This window comes from Chelonia mydas, chromosome 7, assembly GCF_015237465.2.
Source record: "Chelonia mydas isolate rCheMyd1 chromosome 7, rCheMyd1.pri.v2, whole genome shotgun sequence".
Classification (NCBI taxonomy): Eukaryota; Metazoa; Chordata; order Testudines; family Cheloniidae; genus Chelonia; species Chelonia mydas.
The window spans coordinates 70,433,004-70,452,398 of record NC_057853.1 but is presented as its reverse complement, the minus strand read 5'-3'; the positions used below and the strand labels follow the sequence as shown (position 1 = coordinate 70,452,398).

The 19,395-nt window shown below is 38.0% G+C and overlaps 1 protein-coding gene across 1 annotated transcript; it reads left to right on the top strand.

The window, feature by feature from the left end:
* Positions 1 to 331: 331 nt before the first annotated feature.
* On the top strand, positions 332 to 17,079 carry LRIT1 (leucine rich repeat, Ig-like and transmembrane domains 1). Its single transcript, XM_037904743.2, has 4 exons — positions 332 to 588; positions 4,575 to 5,041; positions 11,664 to 11,969; positions 14,652 to 17,079. The coding sequence occupies exons 1-4, from the start codon at positions 467 to 469 to the stop codon at positions 15,662 to 15,664; spliced, it is 1,908 nt and encodes a 635-aa protein (XP_037760671.1). The 5' UTR covers positions 332 to 466; the 3' UTR covers positions 15,665 to 17,079.
* Positions 17,080 to 19,395: the final 2,316 nt, after the last annotated feature.

Sequence of the window (19,395 nt, the reverse complement as noted above, 5' to 3'; positions counted from 1 at the left end):
AGTTTTCCATATTTTTGTATATTCTCAGTGGCTCAGATTCCTGCAGTACTAGGAACCCTTTTTGAATATCCAAGAAATCACTACAGGAAAGTGAGTTACTGGCAACATCTATTAAAGTAATATTTATATTGTCATTGATAGAATCACAAAAAGACTATGTTGTTCCACACAACAATCACTGGTTTTCTATTGGAATCCAGGACTGATGATGCTCGCTGAGGGAAGAGATGCTTTGTCTGTGTGATTCCCGGAAGCAATAAGCACCTACGTGAAAATAACTCAAGTCCCCATCCTTAATCCCCTGCCTATCCTTTTTTATCTGATGGATTCAGTGAGGGCTGGAAGATCACTGTGTGAATGAAATGGAAAGACAGTTAACAAGATGTGACCAGCCCCTGGACAAAACAATAGAGAAAAACCTTCACTTTGTCTAGTATCTGAGAGTCGTCCTCATGTGCAGGTAACAATGTGGATCACTGTGGGCTTGGTCTGCTGCTTAGTTTTTGGAGGACTGCCTTCAGCTCACTGCACTTGCCCTTCCCAATGTAGCTGCGCCTTCTATAGTATCAATGAAGGAACAAAAGCAAGGTATGTTTGTTCTCTTTGTTTTCATCTGGAAGGTTTTGTGTTCACCTTTGTAAGGATATATGAAAAAAAACCCCATGGCTTGTGTCATGGTTATTTCTTTGTGTGTTATTTTCCCCAATCATTCTGTACGACAGCTTTATGTGCAGAAGGATTAGCTTCTGAGCACACTATAATCTGATTTCAGAAAAAGCATTTGGTGATCTTCTCTACTAGGGTAGAAGCAATATAATTAACATCAGTATAATGGTGAAAGATGAATAAAATGGAAAATACTGGACTTCGTATGTGCAGAAAATGTCTTAAGGTTCTAGCCCACCTTGTTCTCCTTTCAAAGAGTTAATCAGGCTTGCTTAGTACAGTGCTTTCAAAAATGCATGGAGTACTGCCTTCTATTCCATTTACTTAAGAATCCTTTAATCAGAGGATTTTTTTTAGAAGGAAACAATCCCCAAACCAGAAGAAAACTCAAAGGCAGATTCCATACATTAAATGTAAAATCTGAGAATGGTTTATTTCAATTCCACAAAATCTCAACAAAGACCAGTTCTTTATTTTTGGAATGAAATACAATTAAGATATTAGTAGAGGATACTTTTTGTTGAAATGTAGTAAGTAAGCAATTATTTGACTTAATGGGAAACAGGACAAGCTTTTATACAATATATTCACAATATAAAAGGAGAGAGAGGGAGAGAAAGCAATCCCTTTTTCTTTGGAGTACATATTTCTTCTAGACAGGATTCTAATGGAGGAATTCAACAAAGAGAAATTAAAAACTGTCACCTAGATTTTGAATGTCTGTAAAATGGATTTTTTTCCTCAAGACCGTTCAGGTGCAATAGAAGTAGCACCAGTAGCTTTCCATGTGAGAAGTACAGTGGAAACACAAATTACCTGTAGTTATTGAGAAGGAATGCAACAAAAATAATCAACGCTATCCCAAAGAGGCCGTAGTGGAATTACCTTCTAGTGACTGGGAAATACTGTAGTACTTTGTGGTAGCTATGTTAAAAAGTGTGGTGTCTACCATTCCCTAAGGTGAATAATTGTTGTCATTTTTCTATATTATGATTCAGTGAAAAAACAGCCAAGTTCCCAGTAGTAGAAGGGGTTTATCCCACAGAATAACAGTTTAGTGCTCAATAGTATCATCTGGAAATATCATCAGTAGCATAAGTGCACATTGGTACGGTGTAACAGGGTCTCATATTATTGAACCTTCTGTGCCATGCACAGAAAAGAAATGCATTACTGAGAAGAGTTTTCTGTCTCCTTATTATCTTCTTTTTGTTCTTAGTTTTTCCCCGAACCCCCAACCCTCAGTTAAGGAGGGTGGGATGAGCCTTCTTCCAGATCCTATCAGTTTTGGTCTGAGTCTTGACTGCACCCTGTTGCTTGAGAGTCAAGTGAAGCATTTCTTTCCTCAGCCTCCCGGGGTTGTGTTTGCATCTTCCATCACAGATTTAATGCCATTGTAGAAGTACTAAATGAAAGTAACTATACTGTATACCTATCATGAATGAATAATTTTATGTAGAAGCTTGAAGACATTTAACTCTAGGAAGCCTCACTTAGCAAGAGCAATTTAGTTATGGTATTTATTTGCCCTTATAGTACAGGAGTAATCACTTTCAGCTAAAAATGATCTGGTTTTATAATAATCCATTTATTAACCAGTCACAGTCATGAGGAGATGGTCCTTAGATTATCATATTACGTTTCCCTCATAGTACCTCTTCTAGCATGTGAAGTGGAACATGCTTATTTGATTCTGCTACTTTTTATAAATTAAGCTTTATTTCATGTTAAGAATTTGCCTTTCTCCCCTTCCCCTTGTCGTTAGGTGAACTGATGTGCATTCTGTATTGTATTTTCTAAGATATCTGTCTCTCTCCCTTCCTCACTGCTATCTACAATTTCATGCATTTACAAAGCCAAAGTCAAATTTTGCTTGTATAAGGCTCAAGTAAATAAAGATTAAGGATTTAGGATATGCCTTTAGAAATTAGAGATGGGAAAGAGCAATTAGGTCATCTAGTTCACACTCCAGCCAGTGCCGGATTTTCCCCAACGGAATAATTTCCAGTGCTTTGACTCATCTATTTTCAAATGCTTAAAGTGAAGTGGCTTCTACCACTATTACACAGTCCAACAGATTTCACTGCAGTTCAGATTTCAAAGTAGAGTTTTGTTGGGTTAATTGACTTCACTTCATGAACAGGAGATTCCATATAGTGTTTAATGTGTGTTCCCCTGTTATATTCAGTTGGATGGAATAAAGGGCCCAAAGAGTCAAAGGTGTTGCCATGACTCTGAAACCATCCAACACTGAACGTTTTTAAACAAGTTTTGGGGTTTGGTAAACAGAGACCTCAGCCTGCTTAGGACTGTGGAGAACACACTATAAAATTCATACCAAAGGTTACACATTTATTGATTTGAAACATATAAAAGGACAAGACTCAAAATAAGGTAAAGAACATTGAAACTGAAATTGATTATGTAAAACAAGCTTAATCAAAAAGTAAAAAAGTCCCTTTTTGGAGACAGTGAATATTGGTTAAAATCTCTTATTCAGTTAAACAGTATTTTTGGTGGGGAAGAAAGGGATAGTTCTGTTGCTCAGTCCTGAGTTGGGAATGATAGTCACTTTCCTACTTCAGACAAAACAGACAGACACAGAAGGGAGAGTAGAGATAGGATAGTAAAGATGAGGGAAATATGGCTTTTGTTGATATTCTCAGGACGCAGGGCAACTGGTCAGTCACAGACGTATGCTTTGGTCAGACAGATTAACCATGACAGCTATTGCTATGGATCCCGGCTCACTTCCTCTGTCAGGAACGTCATCTGGTTGGTCTGGTCAGGTCCTCCTCCTTCACTGGTCCTTCTCAGGCTGAGCAGAGCTGGATAGACCATCTTATCTTGCTGGACTGGTGCTGTGCAGTACAGTTGGTTTCAGAGTCAGGTGAAAAGCTGAGAGACAGAGGACAAGAGGAAGATGGGTGAGGGACAGAAAGGAGCACATGAGGGAGCAGGAAACAGAGCAAGATCTCACATGTATCAGGTTGGGGTCCTTGTTGGTGCAGCAATGATGCCCAAGTGTCTCCACTGGAGTATCAAGATCTGGTGTAATGGCAACAATCCTTCTATTGCAGCCATGGTGGTGGTAAAAAGTTTCCCCTTTTCTGCCTCAAAGTCTCTTTTAGAAGAGCCCCAAAAAGGCAATGGGTGGAATAATCCATCCTCTCTTTATTTTGTCAACCAGTTAGGCCTAATTTCCAACACACCAGTTTTGGTTCATTGATTTCCAGTTCTATACTTTTCTTGTTTACCAAGTATGATCTTAACACAATCCTTGAATTATATCGATAGGCCTTCTTATTTGGACTAATTCAGTCTTTTTGCTTCTTTTTTGCACCTTTTCCCATCAACATTGATTGTCATAGGTAATTGTGACACTTTATGAACTTTCATTCACTTTTCACAGTTGAGCTCACAATTAGGGTAAATTTGTAGGATCAGTTATCACAACACGTCTGACTCCTACCTGAGAGAGGCTTGTTTAATATTTGGCTCTTTAGCCAAATCTCTCATGGCTCAACTGGTGAACTGTGTTTTAACATGTACTGACATACTCTCTAATGCAGGAATGTTATGATCACAATTTTCAGAAAGTCAATTAAAAATAAAAAGAAGAAAGACTTCATGAGCCAGATTCATACCCAATATAAATAGGTGCAACTCACTGAATTCATTTACAAAAAGATTGAATTTGATCCTATGTACCTAAATTGCTTTGATTTTTTTTTACATAGCAGAGTCATATATGTATATAATGGTTGGTAAGAAAACAAAGGAACTGAAAAAGAGAAAAGCACCTACAAATAATAGATTAGAATAAAGTAAAAAAAATTCAAAATATTTAATTTAATTTTTATATTTGTTTTTTAATTTGTAATTTAATATTTGTTTTTTCCAATCAGAACTGTGCTGTGCAATGACCCAGAGATGACACTCACCCCTGTGAACATCCCAGGAGATACATCTAAACTTCGAATAGAAAAGACGGCCATCAGGAGAGTACCAGGAGAAGCTTTCCATTCTCTCCGTAACCTGGAATACCTCTGGATGCCCTACAATTCTTTGGCTAGTGTCAGTGTGATTACCTTTAGGGGTCTCCGCCGGTTACAGGAATTGAGACTGGATGGGAATGACTTAATCTTATTTCCATGGGAAGTTCTTGCAGACATGCCCCAGCTACGGCTGCTGGATTTACACAATAATGAACTCACCTCAGTACCAGCAGAAGCTGCTCGTTACATCAAGAACATCACCTACCTGGATCTGTCTAGCAATAAACTGATGACTCTTCCTCAAGAGGTTATTTCAACCTGGGCTAACCTCCAGGTAGTTCCTTACTTCCCCAATGACAATTCCAAGATCATCTTAGGTAAGAGAGTTAAAAAAATAGGGCAAATTAGAATGCACTTGAGACGAATCTCAAACATGTAAGATACAAGAGCAGTACCTTAATATTGCTCATTCACTCTAGCAAGAAAGTGTATTTTTAATGAAAATACATTGTTGCTCCTATAGTCCCCCTGCAGGCTAAGAGATTCCCTGTTGAAAGTAAGGACAACTACAGTTCTTCATACACTATCTGAACAGCCATGAATTCTAGAATGATATTTTTTGATGGGTGGCTTTGCATCAGAAAATAAAGTTACATTGAAAAAGTTGATTGTCTGGTGAGCCATCTCAGTTGCAGAATGAAGTTCTGCAACGAGCATACTGAGAAGTTCAGGGGTTTGGCTCTGAATGTTTTATCTCTAGATCATTTATTCAAATCCATCTCAGGGTGACTCAACATTGTTGCCATCTTCTGGTTGTTTGATAGGCTACATGAACTAAATTGGTGGTCTCTAGGTCTTCCAAGTGGTTATGGACCATATCCTCAATTAGTATAAACTGATGGAGTGACACTGACTTCAGCTTACACCTGAGGATGTGACCCTTTATGTCCATATTGCATTCATAACCACCACAATATTTGTCATCAATTCACACTCTTGCTGACAATCTCATTGGAGAGGACATGAGTTATTCTTATTCCCAGTGGTGGTCCCCACAGCGTGAAGAAGCTTACAATGCTGCTTATCTTCTTCTGTGGATAAATGGGGAGCTTGTTTTTCTAACACTAAGGTCACACTTAAAAGAAACCCACACATTTTTAAAAAAAAGAATCAAGTTGTGGTCTGGCCAGTTTTTAGTATCTTTCGTTAATGTTTGGTTAGCTAGTAAAAATAAATGGTGTCTTCTCTGTGCATTTTGCAAAGTGCTAAATAAATTCTTAACAAAACAAAAGACATGTTTGCTATTGCATGATCCCTTTCATGATATGGAATGTTGGCTATAACAATATATTGCATAGATCTCTTTTTGTGGAAATTTTACTCCATATTTCACTTCATGGATTATTATAGCATTTGATTAGGAAGGACTTTTGTGCTGTTACTTTGGCCAACATAAGATAGCCTTGCACAATCATCTGTACAGTTTGCGTGTGCCAGGATCTTAAGAAATCCATACACAGAAATATGTATGGAGATAATGGGGTAGAGCCATACTATAATTCATAGACCAACCCACTGATTCTTAAACCCCACTCCAGATTTCCCCTCTGTGCACATACAGAGGTGATTGTAGTGTGTGAAGTCCGTGGATTTTAGTCCAGGGATTGAGGTGCACAGCTGCATCTTAAGTTTCCTTCCTGGCCATGGCTTTCTCACTGAAAGCATAAAAATCTATGAATAGCAAGGATTCAGTCATTCCCTTTAGTTCTCTTCAAAGCCTTTGGTTTTAGGATGTCATAATAAAAATATTTTTAGAAACAGCTTAGTGCTTTCTAGATATTCATGTCTTTCATTGTCAGCTTTGTGATGTTCTTTTGTATAAGAAGTGCTTGGATGAGGCATCAAAATTGAGTAGGGGCTTGAGGAGTAGTTTGTGATAGTGTGGTTGATCATCAATTGCTGCATTGGCTCATGTGTCACACAGATGCATAGATTCAGTAAATGTGAAGCTAAGAATCTGGATCACCTTCCGAAAAAAGCTGCAGAGGAGACAGGAAGGGCTAGGAGATGGGCAATAGTGAAGGCATTAGTAGTGTGGTGCTTAAGTGAGAGAGAGAGAGCGGAAGTCTGGACAACTACACCAAAGCCCAAATGTCTTTGTTTGGAAAATAGAAGTACAATAGAATTGGTTATTTGAGATTAAATTAGTGTTTCCCACAGTTAATTTGTTTGTACTTTTACTGCAAAAATTTTTTCATAGTATCTACTGAACTAAACTCACATGAGCTTTGAGTTCTGAAATGAAAAAGGAAAATATTGCCAAGAGATCAAACAAATGGCTGAACTGTGAGTTTAGAAGAGAAAAAAGTGTGTATTTTATGGTCACGTCCTATTTTCACTCCCAGAGAAAGATTGTCAGTGGAAGATATTCCTTCTGGGTTGTAAAATCCCTGCCAAAGGCAAGAACGAGGAAGGCCCATAAGCAAATGAGGTGTTCCTGGTCATAGCTGGTGTATTGCAGGTATTGCAATACTAAGGAGATGGGAAGGGTGGAGGAATAGTCTTATAAGAATGATCATCTAGCCATCTCTGAACCATCATGGTCCATTCTGGGTGTTAATTCCAACACTATCCTTACTCCCACTGACTTCAAGGAAAAATCTAACCCCAGGACAGCTGCTCAGGCCCCTTTTGCCTGTCAGCCCACACTGGGCCTGGCTCTGTGGCGGGAGAAACTGTCTCTCTGTAGGTTGTGTAGCCAGTTTCACAGCCCCTTGGAGCAGTGCTTCCCAACACTCAGAGATGAGTGCTGTGCATATGGGGAAAGAGAGAGAATGAAAAAGTCCCTCATTCCCACTCCAACTGCACCAAGCCTATTCATCCAGCAACCACCAAACCTCTCTAGCAGCAATCCTCCCTCCCGTCTTTTCATGTGCTTTAATATATATACTGTTTAGTGTATTTTTCACTCCATGCATCTGATGAAGTGAGTTTTAGCCCACGAAAGCTTATGCCCAAATAAATTTGTTAGTCTCTAAGGTGCCACAAGGACTCCTCGTTGTTTTTGCTGATATAGACTAATACGGCTACCACTCTGAAACCTTTAATATTCTGTGAGATGTCCCTCATTTTAGCCGCAACAGCTGCCCCCACTCTCACATGATCTGTAATCCACAAAATGGTCACAAAATCAACCCAGGATCTAAATTCCACAGGATTGTGGAGCATGGTAGATTGTGGGGCAATTCGTATGCCATTGTTTGGGTTGTGCTTTTGCCATTGTTCGGGTTGTGGACCAAAAAGGTTGAAAACTACTGCTCTGTACCATCATTATTTTATATACATCTGTCAAGGGTCCCAATCTTTTCAGTCTCTAATCTCTTCATATGGATGTTTTTTCTTGTCCAATTATTTTGTTGCCCATATTTCTACTATATTTTTTTCCAGACAGGCCTGGCCAAATTGAACATAATATTCTGGGTGATGGCGTACCATTTATTTTCTCAGTAGCATTATAGTATCTTCATCCCATTCCTTTTGCATTCTGGCATTTTGCTTGCTTTTTTCGACCTTTAGTGCACATTGACCATGGGTTTTAGATCATATTTTTCATTAGTCCTTTTTACTGAGTAGATAAATAGATAATTTCCTTATATGTTATAGGAACCCAGGAGTACATGCAGACATAGGAGGCATCTGTGGTCCATAGCCAAGGGCTGAGCTGCAAGAACTTGAGAAGAGCCTTTTAAAGAACCAAGCTATGACCATATTTAAAACCATACTGCAGCCTGCCCATGGAGTCCATACAGTATGATTTAGTTAGCACAACTCACGGAAAAATATCTGTGTGCATGTTGGTCAGAAAAACAATAGCAGAGCTGATCTAACAACTGGATTCACTGTTATGTAGATAGCACATTTGTATATCTCTCAGATATGGATACGTTAACCAGAAGGGAAAAGTGAAGGTGACCAATGAGGACAAATATAATGATCATACATCAAGAGCTTGATTTCAGGAAGAGACTGAGAATCAGAAAACTAAGTTAACTTCTGTGAATATTCCAGTTAACTTCTGTAATACTGTCTTACTTTTGCTAGGTTTCTAAACATTCTTGATAGTAAATTAACTTTCTAAAACATTTGCAGACAGCAAACACAGAAGGGGTATGGGTGCAGCCAGTATAAATCTGTTTAGAAATGTGACAATGTTTATGGACTCTTTTTTTTATAGACCCCTGCTCCTATTCATCATCCGTTCCCTGAGTTTTAATGTATTTAGTTTAAAATTTGTAGAAAATGTCCCACCACTAAGGCATAACCCTTTTAAAACACTTTCCCAACACTGATAGCATGGAATGAGACAGGCATCATTTCTTCTTCAGCAGAATGTTTTTAATCTTTCTTGTCAACTGTTGGGAATGGGTGACGTCTACCTTGATTGCATTGGCTTGTTAGTAATTTTCCCTCTGATATTCACCCCTTCTTGTCAACTGTTGAGAATAGGCTACGTCCACCTTTATTGAATTGGCCTTGTTAGCACTGACCCCCACTTGGTAAGGCAACTCCCATCTTTTCATGTGCTTTAATATATATACTGTTTACTGTATTTTTCACTCCATGCATCTGATGAAGTGAGTTTTAGCCCACGAAAGCTTATGCCCAAATAAATTTGTTAGTCTCTAAGGTGCCACAAGGACTCCTCGTTGTTTTTGCTGATATAGACTAATACGGCTACCACTCTGAAATCTTTAATATTTCTGTGAGATGTCAGTTGCTCGTGATCTGAACTGCATTTATACTAACTGTAGCATTCACAGATATTTTATTCACTGGAAGCCTTGGTATTTCTGCAATGTTGTGTCTAAATTAGAATCTCAGTGATGTGCTACCAGCAGTGCCATTGCTTAAGTGGTATAAATGCTGGACGTGTTATTGTAAACAGGGTAAAACTATGTTTATTATTGTGTCATATAGACCTGCTCTGAGTAGTGTTAGATCAGACTGGGGTAAAAACACGTGTGCCCTGCCTAAACTGTTTCCACCAGTGCAATGCTTGGAAATGTCATGAAATATGTCACTGGAGGCAAGGCCATAGCACCACTGCAGGTATAGAATCATCTGCTAGTAGAACGTTATGTCCATCCTTCCATGACAGCTTGTTGAATTGCTGGCAGAAGAGAGGAGACTGCCTGAGGGTATGCCTAATCTGTGGTGAGCCTCCCATGGTCAGCTATGTCAGAATCCACTGCACCGCATGATCTAGGCCTTTACTTTATGTAATCAACTTTAGTCTCTGATTCACAAAAGTATTTAAACTCCTGCTTAAATCAATTCTAATTCAAGATAGCACTTCAGCATGTCCTTATCTTTAGACGTGTTTAAGTCCCATCAATTTTAAGGTTAAGTATGTGCTTACTTACTCTCCTGAATTAGGGATGCTTTCTTCAGTTGAACCTTTAAATCTCTCAAAGTCATTATTTTTCTAACATTATCATTTTTTGAGTAATAAAATATGTTTAATTCCAAAGCAAATAAAACCCAATAACTTTATTTTAAAACCAGTTAAGGTACTTAAGTGACAAGAATGTATACATCTATCACTTCCTTTGCCAAGCCCAAGTGTTTAAAAGCAAAGAAATGAATAGTTAAGGACACAAGACCTTATATTACTTACATCTTAAACAAACAAATGACTCTTTTCAAGGGTAAAGAAATACATAATTTATCACAGTACAACAACTGATTCATGGATATGCATTATTTTTATTGTGATTTTGATATTTAAATTTTTTTTCGAAGGGATATTGTTAAAATCCACCCATGTTTCACAGTTTTTGGCATAATGTGATTTCTTTGGGCAGACAGAGGGACATGAATCAAAATTAGACGTCTTGTGAAACTGGAAAAGGAGTAAAATTAAAGTTATTTAAATTTTCAGGAAATGTGTGAGTTGCCTGTGAGATTGATAATGTGAGAAAGCATGAAGATCTTTCTTTCTTTTTGAGATATAAAAGGGGTTATAATCAGTCATACAATGGGACTCTGGTTGCATTCAGTATTGAATGGTTGTCACCTTTCTATAGCAAACCACAAATACCTGCACTAGATCTTTTGTTCTATAGCTCTAAAAACAGAGGTCTCTACTAATTGATCTAAAGGAAAGTTTCTCTGAATTTTAAAAGGAGCCATATGTTCTTTGTACACTACAACCAGCTAGTGGATGGGAAAGTGCTCACACATTTACCAAGTACTTGCTCCTGCTCCCACTGAAGCCACAGCAAAGATTTCTCATTCACATCATTTGAAATTAATGAGGAAGGTCTCTCTCCCAACCATGTAAAACAAAACCTCTAATAACTGCTTGATTTCTTGTCAAATATTTTCTTCAAATATAGTTGGTGTACAAGTTTCCAAAGCAATATAACTATGTGGAAAATCTGAAGGTGTGGTACCCAAATAGTCAGTTTTGAGCTAGAGGGAGACAAAGAAACTTTAGACAAAAGTCAAAATTTCAAAACAGAGCAACTCAAAAACAGCAGGATGAATTCTCTTCAAACTTCGCACAAACACTCTCCTTTGCTTTTACAATAAATGTAGTGATTTTCAGGACAATTATTTTTTTCAAGCCAAAGATATAGAAGCTGACTCCAATGTTAACTAAGGAAAGGCTGTTTTCTCCTCCTAACAATCTGTTTTGATTGCATGGATAATCATACTTCGCACTGCCATAGTACTTTTTCATCCACGATGCCAAAACAGTTTATAAAGCTGTGTTAGCACCATGTTACCAATGGGGTAAGTAAGGCTCAGAGTGGTCCTTGCCGTATGATGAGGATTAAGACCCAGGTTTCTGGACTCCAAGGCTATATTCTGTATGCCAGGCCACAAATGCCCCTAGTTGGAAGCAGACTATAAGCCAGTCACCACATGTCCATTAATGAATATAAAGTGGAAAGTATCAATGGAAATGTTGACTATCATGATTTCTCTTGACAGGTTTGCAGGACAATCCTTGGGTGTGTGACTGCAGTCTGTATGAAATGGTCCATTTCCTAAACTTCCAGTCTCCTAACATAGCATTTATAGAGCCAAGACTGAAATGCTTCACCCCACGGAGTCTTGCTGGAGTCTTCTTCAGTCAAGTCGAACTAAGAAAATGTCAAAGCCCTGTTGTACATACTTCTGTAGCCAAAGTGAAGACCATACTGGGTAGCACTGTGTTACTGCGGTGTGGTACTACTGGGGTACCTATTCCTGAACTCAGCTGGAGACGGGCTGATGGTAATCAACTCAATGGCACAGGTGGGTTCTGGCTCTTTATTTCACACTGTGTGATTGGAAAATAGGCTTGTGTTTTCTGCACACCCTGGAGCAAATATCAGCTTCAGCTCTTCCAAATAAATAGAACTACTGTATATGCCTCCTGCTGAATAAGAAAATAGGAGGCTAGCAAGAGGAGAATGTTAACATTGTAACTCTCTACAGCATTTATGTTTTTTCCCTGAAGACTCATACAACTAACCCACACTTCAGTGTGAATATATTAATGTTTATATAATAAACTATGATATGAAGCATGTTATGTTTTCTTTATTGCACAACAAATGCACTGCAATAGTGGATCTCAAGCTGTTCTCTGCAAAGTACTTTTAGGTGGTTTGCACACCTATTTGCATCACAATGGTGAAGCTAAAATAAGAGGCACTTTAAAATTAGTTTTAATTACATATTAAACAGTCTTCCTAAAAAACTAGTTGTGGGCTTGCCCTGGCTCCATTGTGTGCTTTTGCATGTCTGCAGTGTGGAACTGCTATCAAAACAGTTAATAAATCTCTGCCAGATGTTTCCTTGATGTCAATTCAACCAAGATCAAATTTACAGGTGACAGGAAGACTGGAGGAGTAATAAAATCCCTGGTAAGATAATGGAACAAATATTGAGAGGAAAAAAGTCACTAAACTCCTAAAGGTAACTGAAAGCATATGCAATAAGCAAGATTGTAAAGTATGTAATACAGTGTCTCATTAAGTCTCACCCGCAAAATTAAAATGACTTTCAATTGGAGTTGGGTCGGAACAAAATTTTTCATTTCTCAGAGAAATCTTCAATTTTGACTTTTTTCCATTTCAAAATGACAGAAATTATCACATTTCAATATTTCCTGCAAAACAACCCCTCTTCCCCAGAATTTATTTTGAGTTGGTTGAAATGTTTCATTCTGATTTTGACTTTTATTAAAAAAAAGATATAATATTGAAAAAAGTCCTTTCAAAATGGAAAATTGATTTTTCCGTTTCAAAAAGGTCAAAATGCTTCTCTTCCCCTCCCCATCCATTTTTTAAAAATACAGTTGCATTGAAATCAACATTATTTCTGCAAACATTTCACTTTTGATGAACTGGCATTTTCCAATGGAAAAACATTCCATTGGAAAAATTCAGATCAGCTCTACTTTGAATGCTTTTCTCCCTTAAAATGGGGATTCTTCAAGACAGTCATTGTTCCCTTTAAATGCCCCCTATCATGGTGATCTTTCCTTTCACAAGAAAGGCTGGATCTGATGCCATCTGAATTCAGAGTTAGTCTCTAAAGAGAACAACAAGAAATATTCCCTTGGCATGTGGGTGAGCACAGATCTTCCAGAACCTGGAAATGAAGGGTGAATTTCTAGACTCATTCAAGTCACAGGGGTTTTGTTATTCATGTCACAGGAGCCAGGATTTCTCTCAAGGGTGCAAGTTCAGAAAGTTAAACAGCCTATTAAATAATTTTCTTATAAGATCTAAACAAAATGAATAGATTTGTGTTATGTGTCCTTAAAGTGTTATGAGATTCTTCAGTGCCATAGATACAGGGAACGGATATAATTTTTTTTCACAGCTATAGAACAACTTCTAAGAGAAGACCTTTTTTTGTGATCTTCAGAAGCCATTACTCTGTTGTGCATGACATGGTGCAACTGCTACCAATGATAATGCCTTCATATCATGCTGAAACATGCCTCCTACATTAAAAACAGACAAACAAAAAGTCCCTTCCTGCAAAATAATGAATGCATTCTAGAAAGCCTATGTTAAGTTTACTCTAGCTACAGTCAAGATTGATATATTTTGTGCCGCATTAAACATGGCGTTACCACCTTTCAGTGAAGAGTTGTCTGAAAAAATACAGTACCTCTCAATGATGGAATTTCCTCATGAGCACTATAATATGACAGCTTGAAATATTAACTTTTCTGAAAGAATGAAAGGAAAAACTGCTCTCATTCTAGCTGTAAGAGTATTGTATGGTCACAGGAAGATTGGAAATTGTTTTCTGCTGAACCTCCACACTCAATGAATACTTAACCCATAAGGTGCAAAAGCCTTCAATATTTTGTTTGGTTGGTTTGATTCAATTTTTATTAGCAAGATTCCTTCTCCAAAAGGCTGGATCTTAACATGATTGGATTTTTGTAAGGTTCTCAGTATGTAACATGGTATACTCATCTTAATTCTACAGCAAACAACATATTATTTCCCAGCCATTTGTCTCTTGTTTATTCATTCTAGGAGCTACCATATGTTCATCTTGAAAGATAGTCTACTCTTGAGCAGTGATTTTCTTTCATGTGAATCATAAGTAAAAAAAGTATATCGACTCTTCCAAACACAACTTTCTTCACTCTCATTCATGAACATGCTTGCAGTGTTTTATATACATGGTATTTTTTAAGGATGGGGAAATCTTTCCTAGCTTATTTTCCAATTCTAGCTTTGCCCTGAAAAAATTCCATCATATTTTTTGGAAGAGGGTGTATGGATGAACTAGATCAACTAAAGTGATCTTGACAGTAGCTAACAGCCAATATCCTTTCATTAGGTTTATTTTGATTTCATATTTTGATTAACAAAAATGATCATTCTGCTATGTATAATAGTAATTTTGCTGAATCCATCTTCTTAATATTTTATATTATATCCATGTTTGGGTTTTTTTTTTCAGTGCACCAGGAAATTTCTAGTGATGGAATGAGCTGGTCTATTCTAGGCTTGCCTGTAGTCTCTTTTCTGGATTCTGGAGAGTACATTTGTAAAGCAAAGAACTTCCTAGGGGCTACAGAGGCTTTCATATCCCTCATCATCACTGATTCTGAAGGCACTGATGACTCTAATGCTAACTCTAAAGGAGTATGGAAGGGGAAGGTGAGCGGGATGGAAGCAGCTGCTTACAATGATAAGCTGGTGGCTAGGTACGTTATCACAACCTCAACTTCACCTACATTAGGTGCCAGACCAGTCCGTGTTAACACAGAAGAGAATCTAGGGTTCCAGAATGAGGCACAGAATATGGTTAAGGAGCAGAATAACAACCCAAGAAATCTTCTATCAAGTCTACCCACTGGTCAACAGGAGCCAGAACGTATAGTGAGGTCTGTCAGAGTGATAGGAGACGTGGATCAAAGTGTCTCATTGGCCTGGAAAGCTCCTCAGGCAAAAAACACAACCATATTCAGTGTCCTTTATGCCATTTTTGGAGAAAGGGAAATGCGCAGAATCAGTGTGGAGCCAGGTAAGACTAAGATCACCATTGATGGACTGATGCCAAAGACCAAATACATAGTGTGTGTCTGTGTGAAAGGGCTGATCCCCAGGAAGGAGCAATGCATCATATTTTCCACAGATGAAGTTGCCAGTGCCGGTGGAACCCAAAAACTCATTAATGTAGTGGTGATCAGTGTGGCCTGTGTCATTGCTGTGCCTCTGACCCTAGTGGTCTGCTGTGGGGCATTGAAAAGGCGCTGCAAAAAATGCTTAGTGCGGAAGCCCAAGGAAGTTCAGGAGTCCTATGTCACATTTGAAAGTCTGTCTCCAGGGGCCAAAACTAAAGGATTGGAAGGAGAATACTTGACTAGAGACACCCCAGATGAGTCTAACAGGCTGCTGTCTGCACGATCAAGTGAGGACTCAGAAGCAATACCAAAGAAAGAAGGGCAACCCAATGAGTACTTTTGCTGATATTACTAGGCTAATTGTTGGCATGTTCGACCCACATGCACACACAAATGCATATGACTCTTTACCCTGTAGATCAGGCACCAGTACATGCTGTTGCAGGTCAATATGTATCCCAGCATGTTCAAGAGAGCAATGTGAGAAGACTGGTTATACTCCACTCTTTTGGAACATTTTGCACAGTTTTATTTGCTGAGTTGCATCTAATCAGATAGATGCAAAAGATTTCTGTGATTGTTCCTAAATTCCCCTGTGATATTGTTCCTTTGTCAAAATGAAGTTGTCTAACTGAATATGAAAATATTAAGCAATGTTGTCAAATACATTCTTATCTATTGTTGCTTGCATATCCGGCTTGTTGTACACTAAATATTTTAATATCAACTATGCTGAATTGCTTTAGGATGACAAACAATGAAGTTGTTTCTAATGGTAATAGAAATTTAACTACAAATGTTGTGAAGATTCATAGACTCATTTGGTGCTCCCCAAACAATTAAAAGCTTGTGTGAAAATACCCAGCTTGATGCTTAATAGATCATGAAATGCAAATACACAATTAACTATAAAATGTGACAATCATAATTTATTATCACATTAATGTATTGATTTGAGGAAAAATAGTAAAGAATATCAATCAACGGAATAAATTATGTAAGTGTGATCCCGGTATTTAATACTTAATGCCACATCCCTCACAGATTTCTATGTTTACCAATAACATTTTGCAATGTCAGATTAGTATTTTAGCATGGCAGATTAGTTGACGAAGTATGTGATTGACTAATACATTGTTATTTGTACTTATTAGGTTTCAAATGGTGATTTTAGATGTTTCACAAAGCGATGCTAAAATATTCTTGCATTAAATGGGTTTTTGTATAGTGAGATTATCTACAATACAATATTTGGCAAATAATTTAATTTTACTGGATCAGATTCTGCTCTCATTTACATCAGTGTCAATCTGGAGTGACTTTGATCTGGAGTAACTCCACTGAAATCAGCATAGTGACATAGGGTAAATGAATGGATAGTCTGGCCCTTAAGAATCAAGGGCACAATATTTTAAGTGTTCCTAACATGGGTAGCATGTACTTAGCTGAGTAGATCAAAGGGACTACTCACATGAGTACGGGTTACAGGACTAGACTGCAAGAGATATGCATTTACTTTCTCAGTTGCCTGCCATCATCATGTGTCACGTGATTTAGCTTATCCAGCTAAAGTGAGCAGAAGCAGTTGCTTTCCTCAGGTTAGTGATGGTGATAGGTGACTACTATATTACATGATTGTGATCTTGCTGTCTTCACACATTGCACATCACCACTGAAGAAACAGAATATCTGGGGAGTATAAACATTAATTTTTGGGAATATATAATTTGGGCCAAAGTATTCTTCATATATGATTGATGGGGGGAAAGAAATATTCATCAGGAGTGTGCTGAGTTTTTCAAACTTTATAGAATACATTTTAGACTTTGCTTTTGAATAAATAGATGTCTAAAACAGTGAGTGCATTTTTTTCTGTGTGTTTTTTTTGGTTTCTGTTGTCTCACGAGTCATATCAATACAACTAAACTTTTTTTTACTCTAAAACAAATATATCTTTGTCTCATATAAGTGAATTATAGAAGTAAGAGATAGAAAAGACATATCATCTCATTCAGTCTGTCTCATGTGGTATAAACTAGAAAAACTCCAATGTTGTCTATACCATGGTTTAAATTTCAGACCACTATGCAAACTGATTTGCTACAGAACTAGTGGAATTTGAATTTAAAAGCTAGGTGCCAGATTTTCATAGGCACCTAAAGATTCTGGTAGACACTTTGAGAGGTATTAGGATCCTAACGTGTTTAGGTATTTTTGAAAATCCCACTAAGTGTCTATCTGCATTTTTAGGTGCCAAAATACCTTTGAAAAGCTGTCTCTTTCGTGTTTAAACAAAATCTATTTTATACTAAGTTCTAGATATATAGGACATTTCATGAAAGTAACATGTAAATAGCTATTTGTTTTTCTTCCTGAAGAAGAAAAATAATCATATCACCATTTGATTCTTTTCCTAGGGTCTCTTTACTAAAAATGTTTTTGTATGTGGCATTCACACAAGTGCTTCCAAGATGAAAACTAACCATCTCTTACATTTCCAAAGTGGTGTCTGGTGTCTCAGTCACATAACTTGACTGTAATGGAAGTTGATGCATAGCTAAAATCCTCAGGTGCTGAAAATTCACTTAAAAGAGAATAATATTTCAAGGACTGAAATTATTAATAAATATCCTAGACCCTCCCAAAAGTTCAGTTCTGTAGAGATTCTAAGTCACCTCTCCTTGTTAATTGGTGGAACTACACTTTTAAGTAGACAAGAACAATCAATAGTCATCCTAAACAACTGATCCCATGAGGGAAGAAGTCGTCAAGCATGTAAGTGGTTGGTTGGACTTGGGAGGAGGCAGAGTATTTGTTAGTTGTATCATGGATGAGCCCCATGAGCTAGGTACTGTATGAACACAGAACAAAGAGACTGTTCCTCCCTCCAAATGCTTATATTCTAAGTAGCAGGATGATTGAAGCACTCCCTCTTAGTATACTGCATGTGGGGATCTGTAAAAGACAAGGTGCCCTGTTTAGTAAATTGACACTTGTCTATGAAGTATTATCTGTCAAAGTAGAGCTTGATCAATTGAGTTAATTTGGCTAGAAAATGTGCCTTTGCTCCACTTGAGTGGTGCTGACACAAGAACATGTTAAAGAAATGTACTTCATGCATGAAAGAAGAGGTCTTTCCAATATATTGTAATGTAAATAGTAGTGATGTTTTTTTATGGAGTCATTAGACTCAATAGCTTCACTCGCAGTTGAACTATTTTGGTGAATTTCTCTGTCCTACATGAAGAAAAGGTAATTCCAAACGCATTACCTAATTAGGTATGTCTACACTTCAAGCTGGAGCTGTAAATTCCAGCTCAAGGAGACATACCTGCACTAGCTCTGACCAAGCAAGGCTAGCTGCCTTGACTATGTACTCATCAGAGGCACTAGGAATGTACTTGGGAGCGGCTTGCCCCGCTACCACTTACACTGTTGTGGCGTCACTTCTATTTTTAGCATGCTAATTTGATCAGAGCTACCACAGGTATGTCTCCCCGAGCTGGAAATTACACTTCCAGATCTAGTGTAGACATACCCTTTTTGTACAGCTTTGCATGTAAATTCACTTTTGCACCTAATTATTTTCATGCCAGTGCATACAAATGCTGCTTGCTGTTACAGTAATATAAATCTGAAGTAATTGAATTCAGTGTAATTACTCTGTATTTTCAACAGTGGCAGGCTTTGGCCCACTGTGGCTGTGCTTACACTAACCTTTTTTGGGAAATTGCCGCAACTCCAATGATGAGCACTGTTTTTTAGACACGGCATTGGAATTTGCATGGAGTCATTGAATCCTGCTCAGATAGGGTCTTAATGATATAGTAGTAAAAATGGAAGTGAACATGCACCAGCACTCCGGCTATTGCCACGGCCAATACAACTCCAACATTGTTAATATACAGGTCGGAGATTTCCCAAAACAGAGTAGTTGAAAGGGACCGTGGGGGTTCTGGGCCACTGCGGCTTCTGCATTGTCATTGGGAGCTCAGGCTGGGTTTCTGCTGGAGGACCCTGTGAAGCTAGACACTGCAGGAAGTACCACTCATCAGGGCCCGAGTGGTGGCCCCCTGC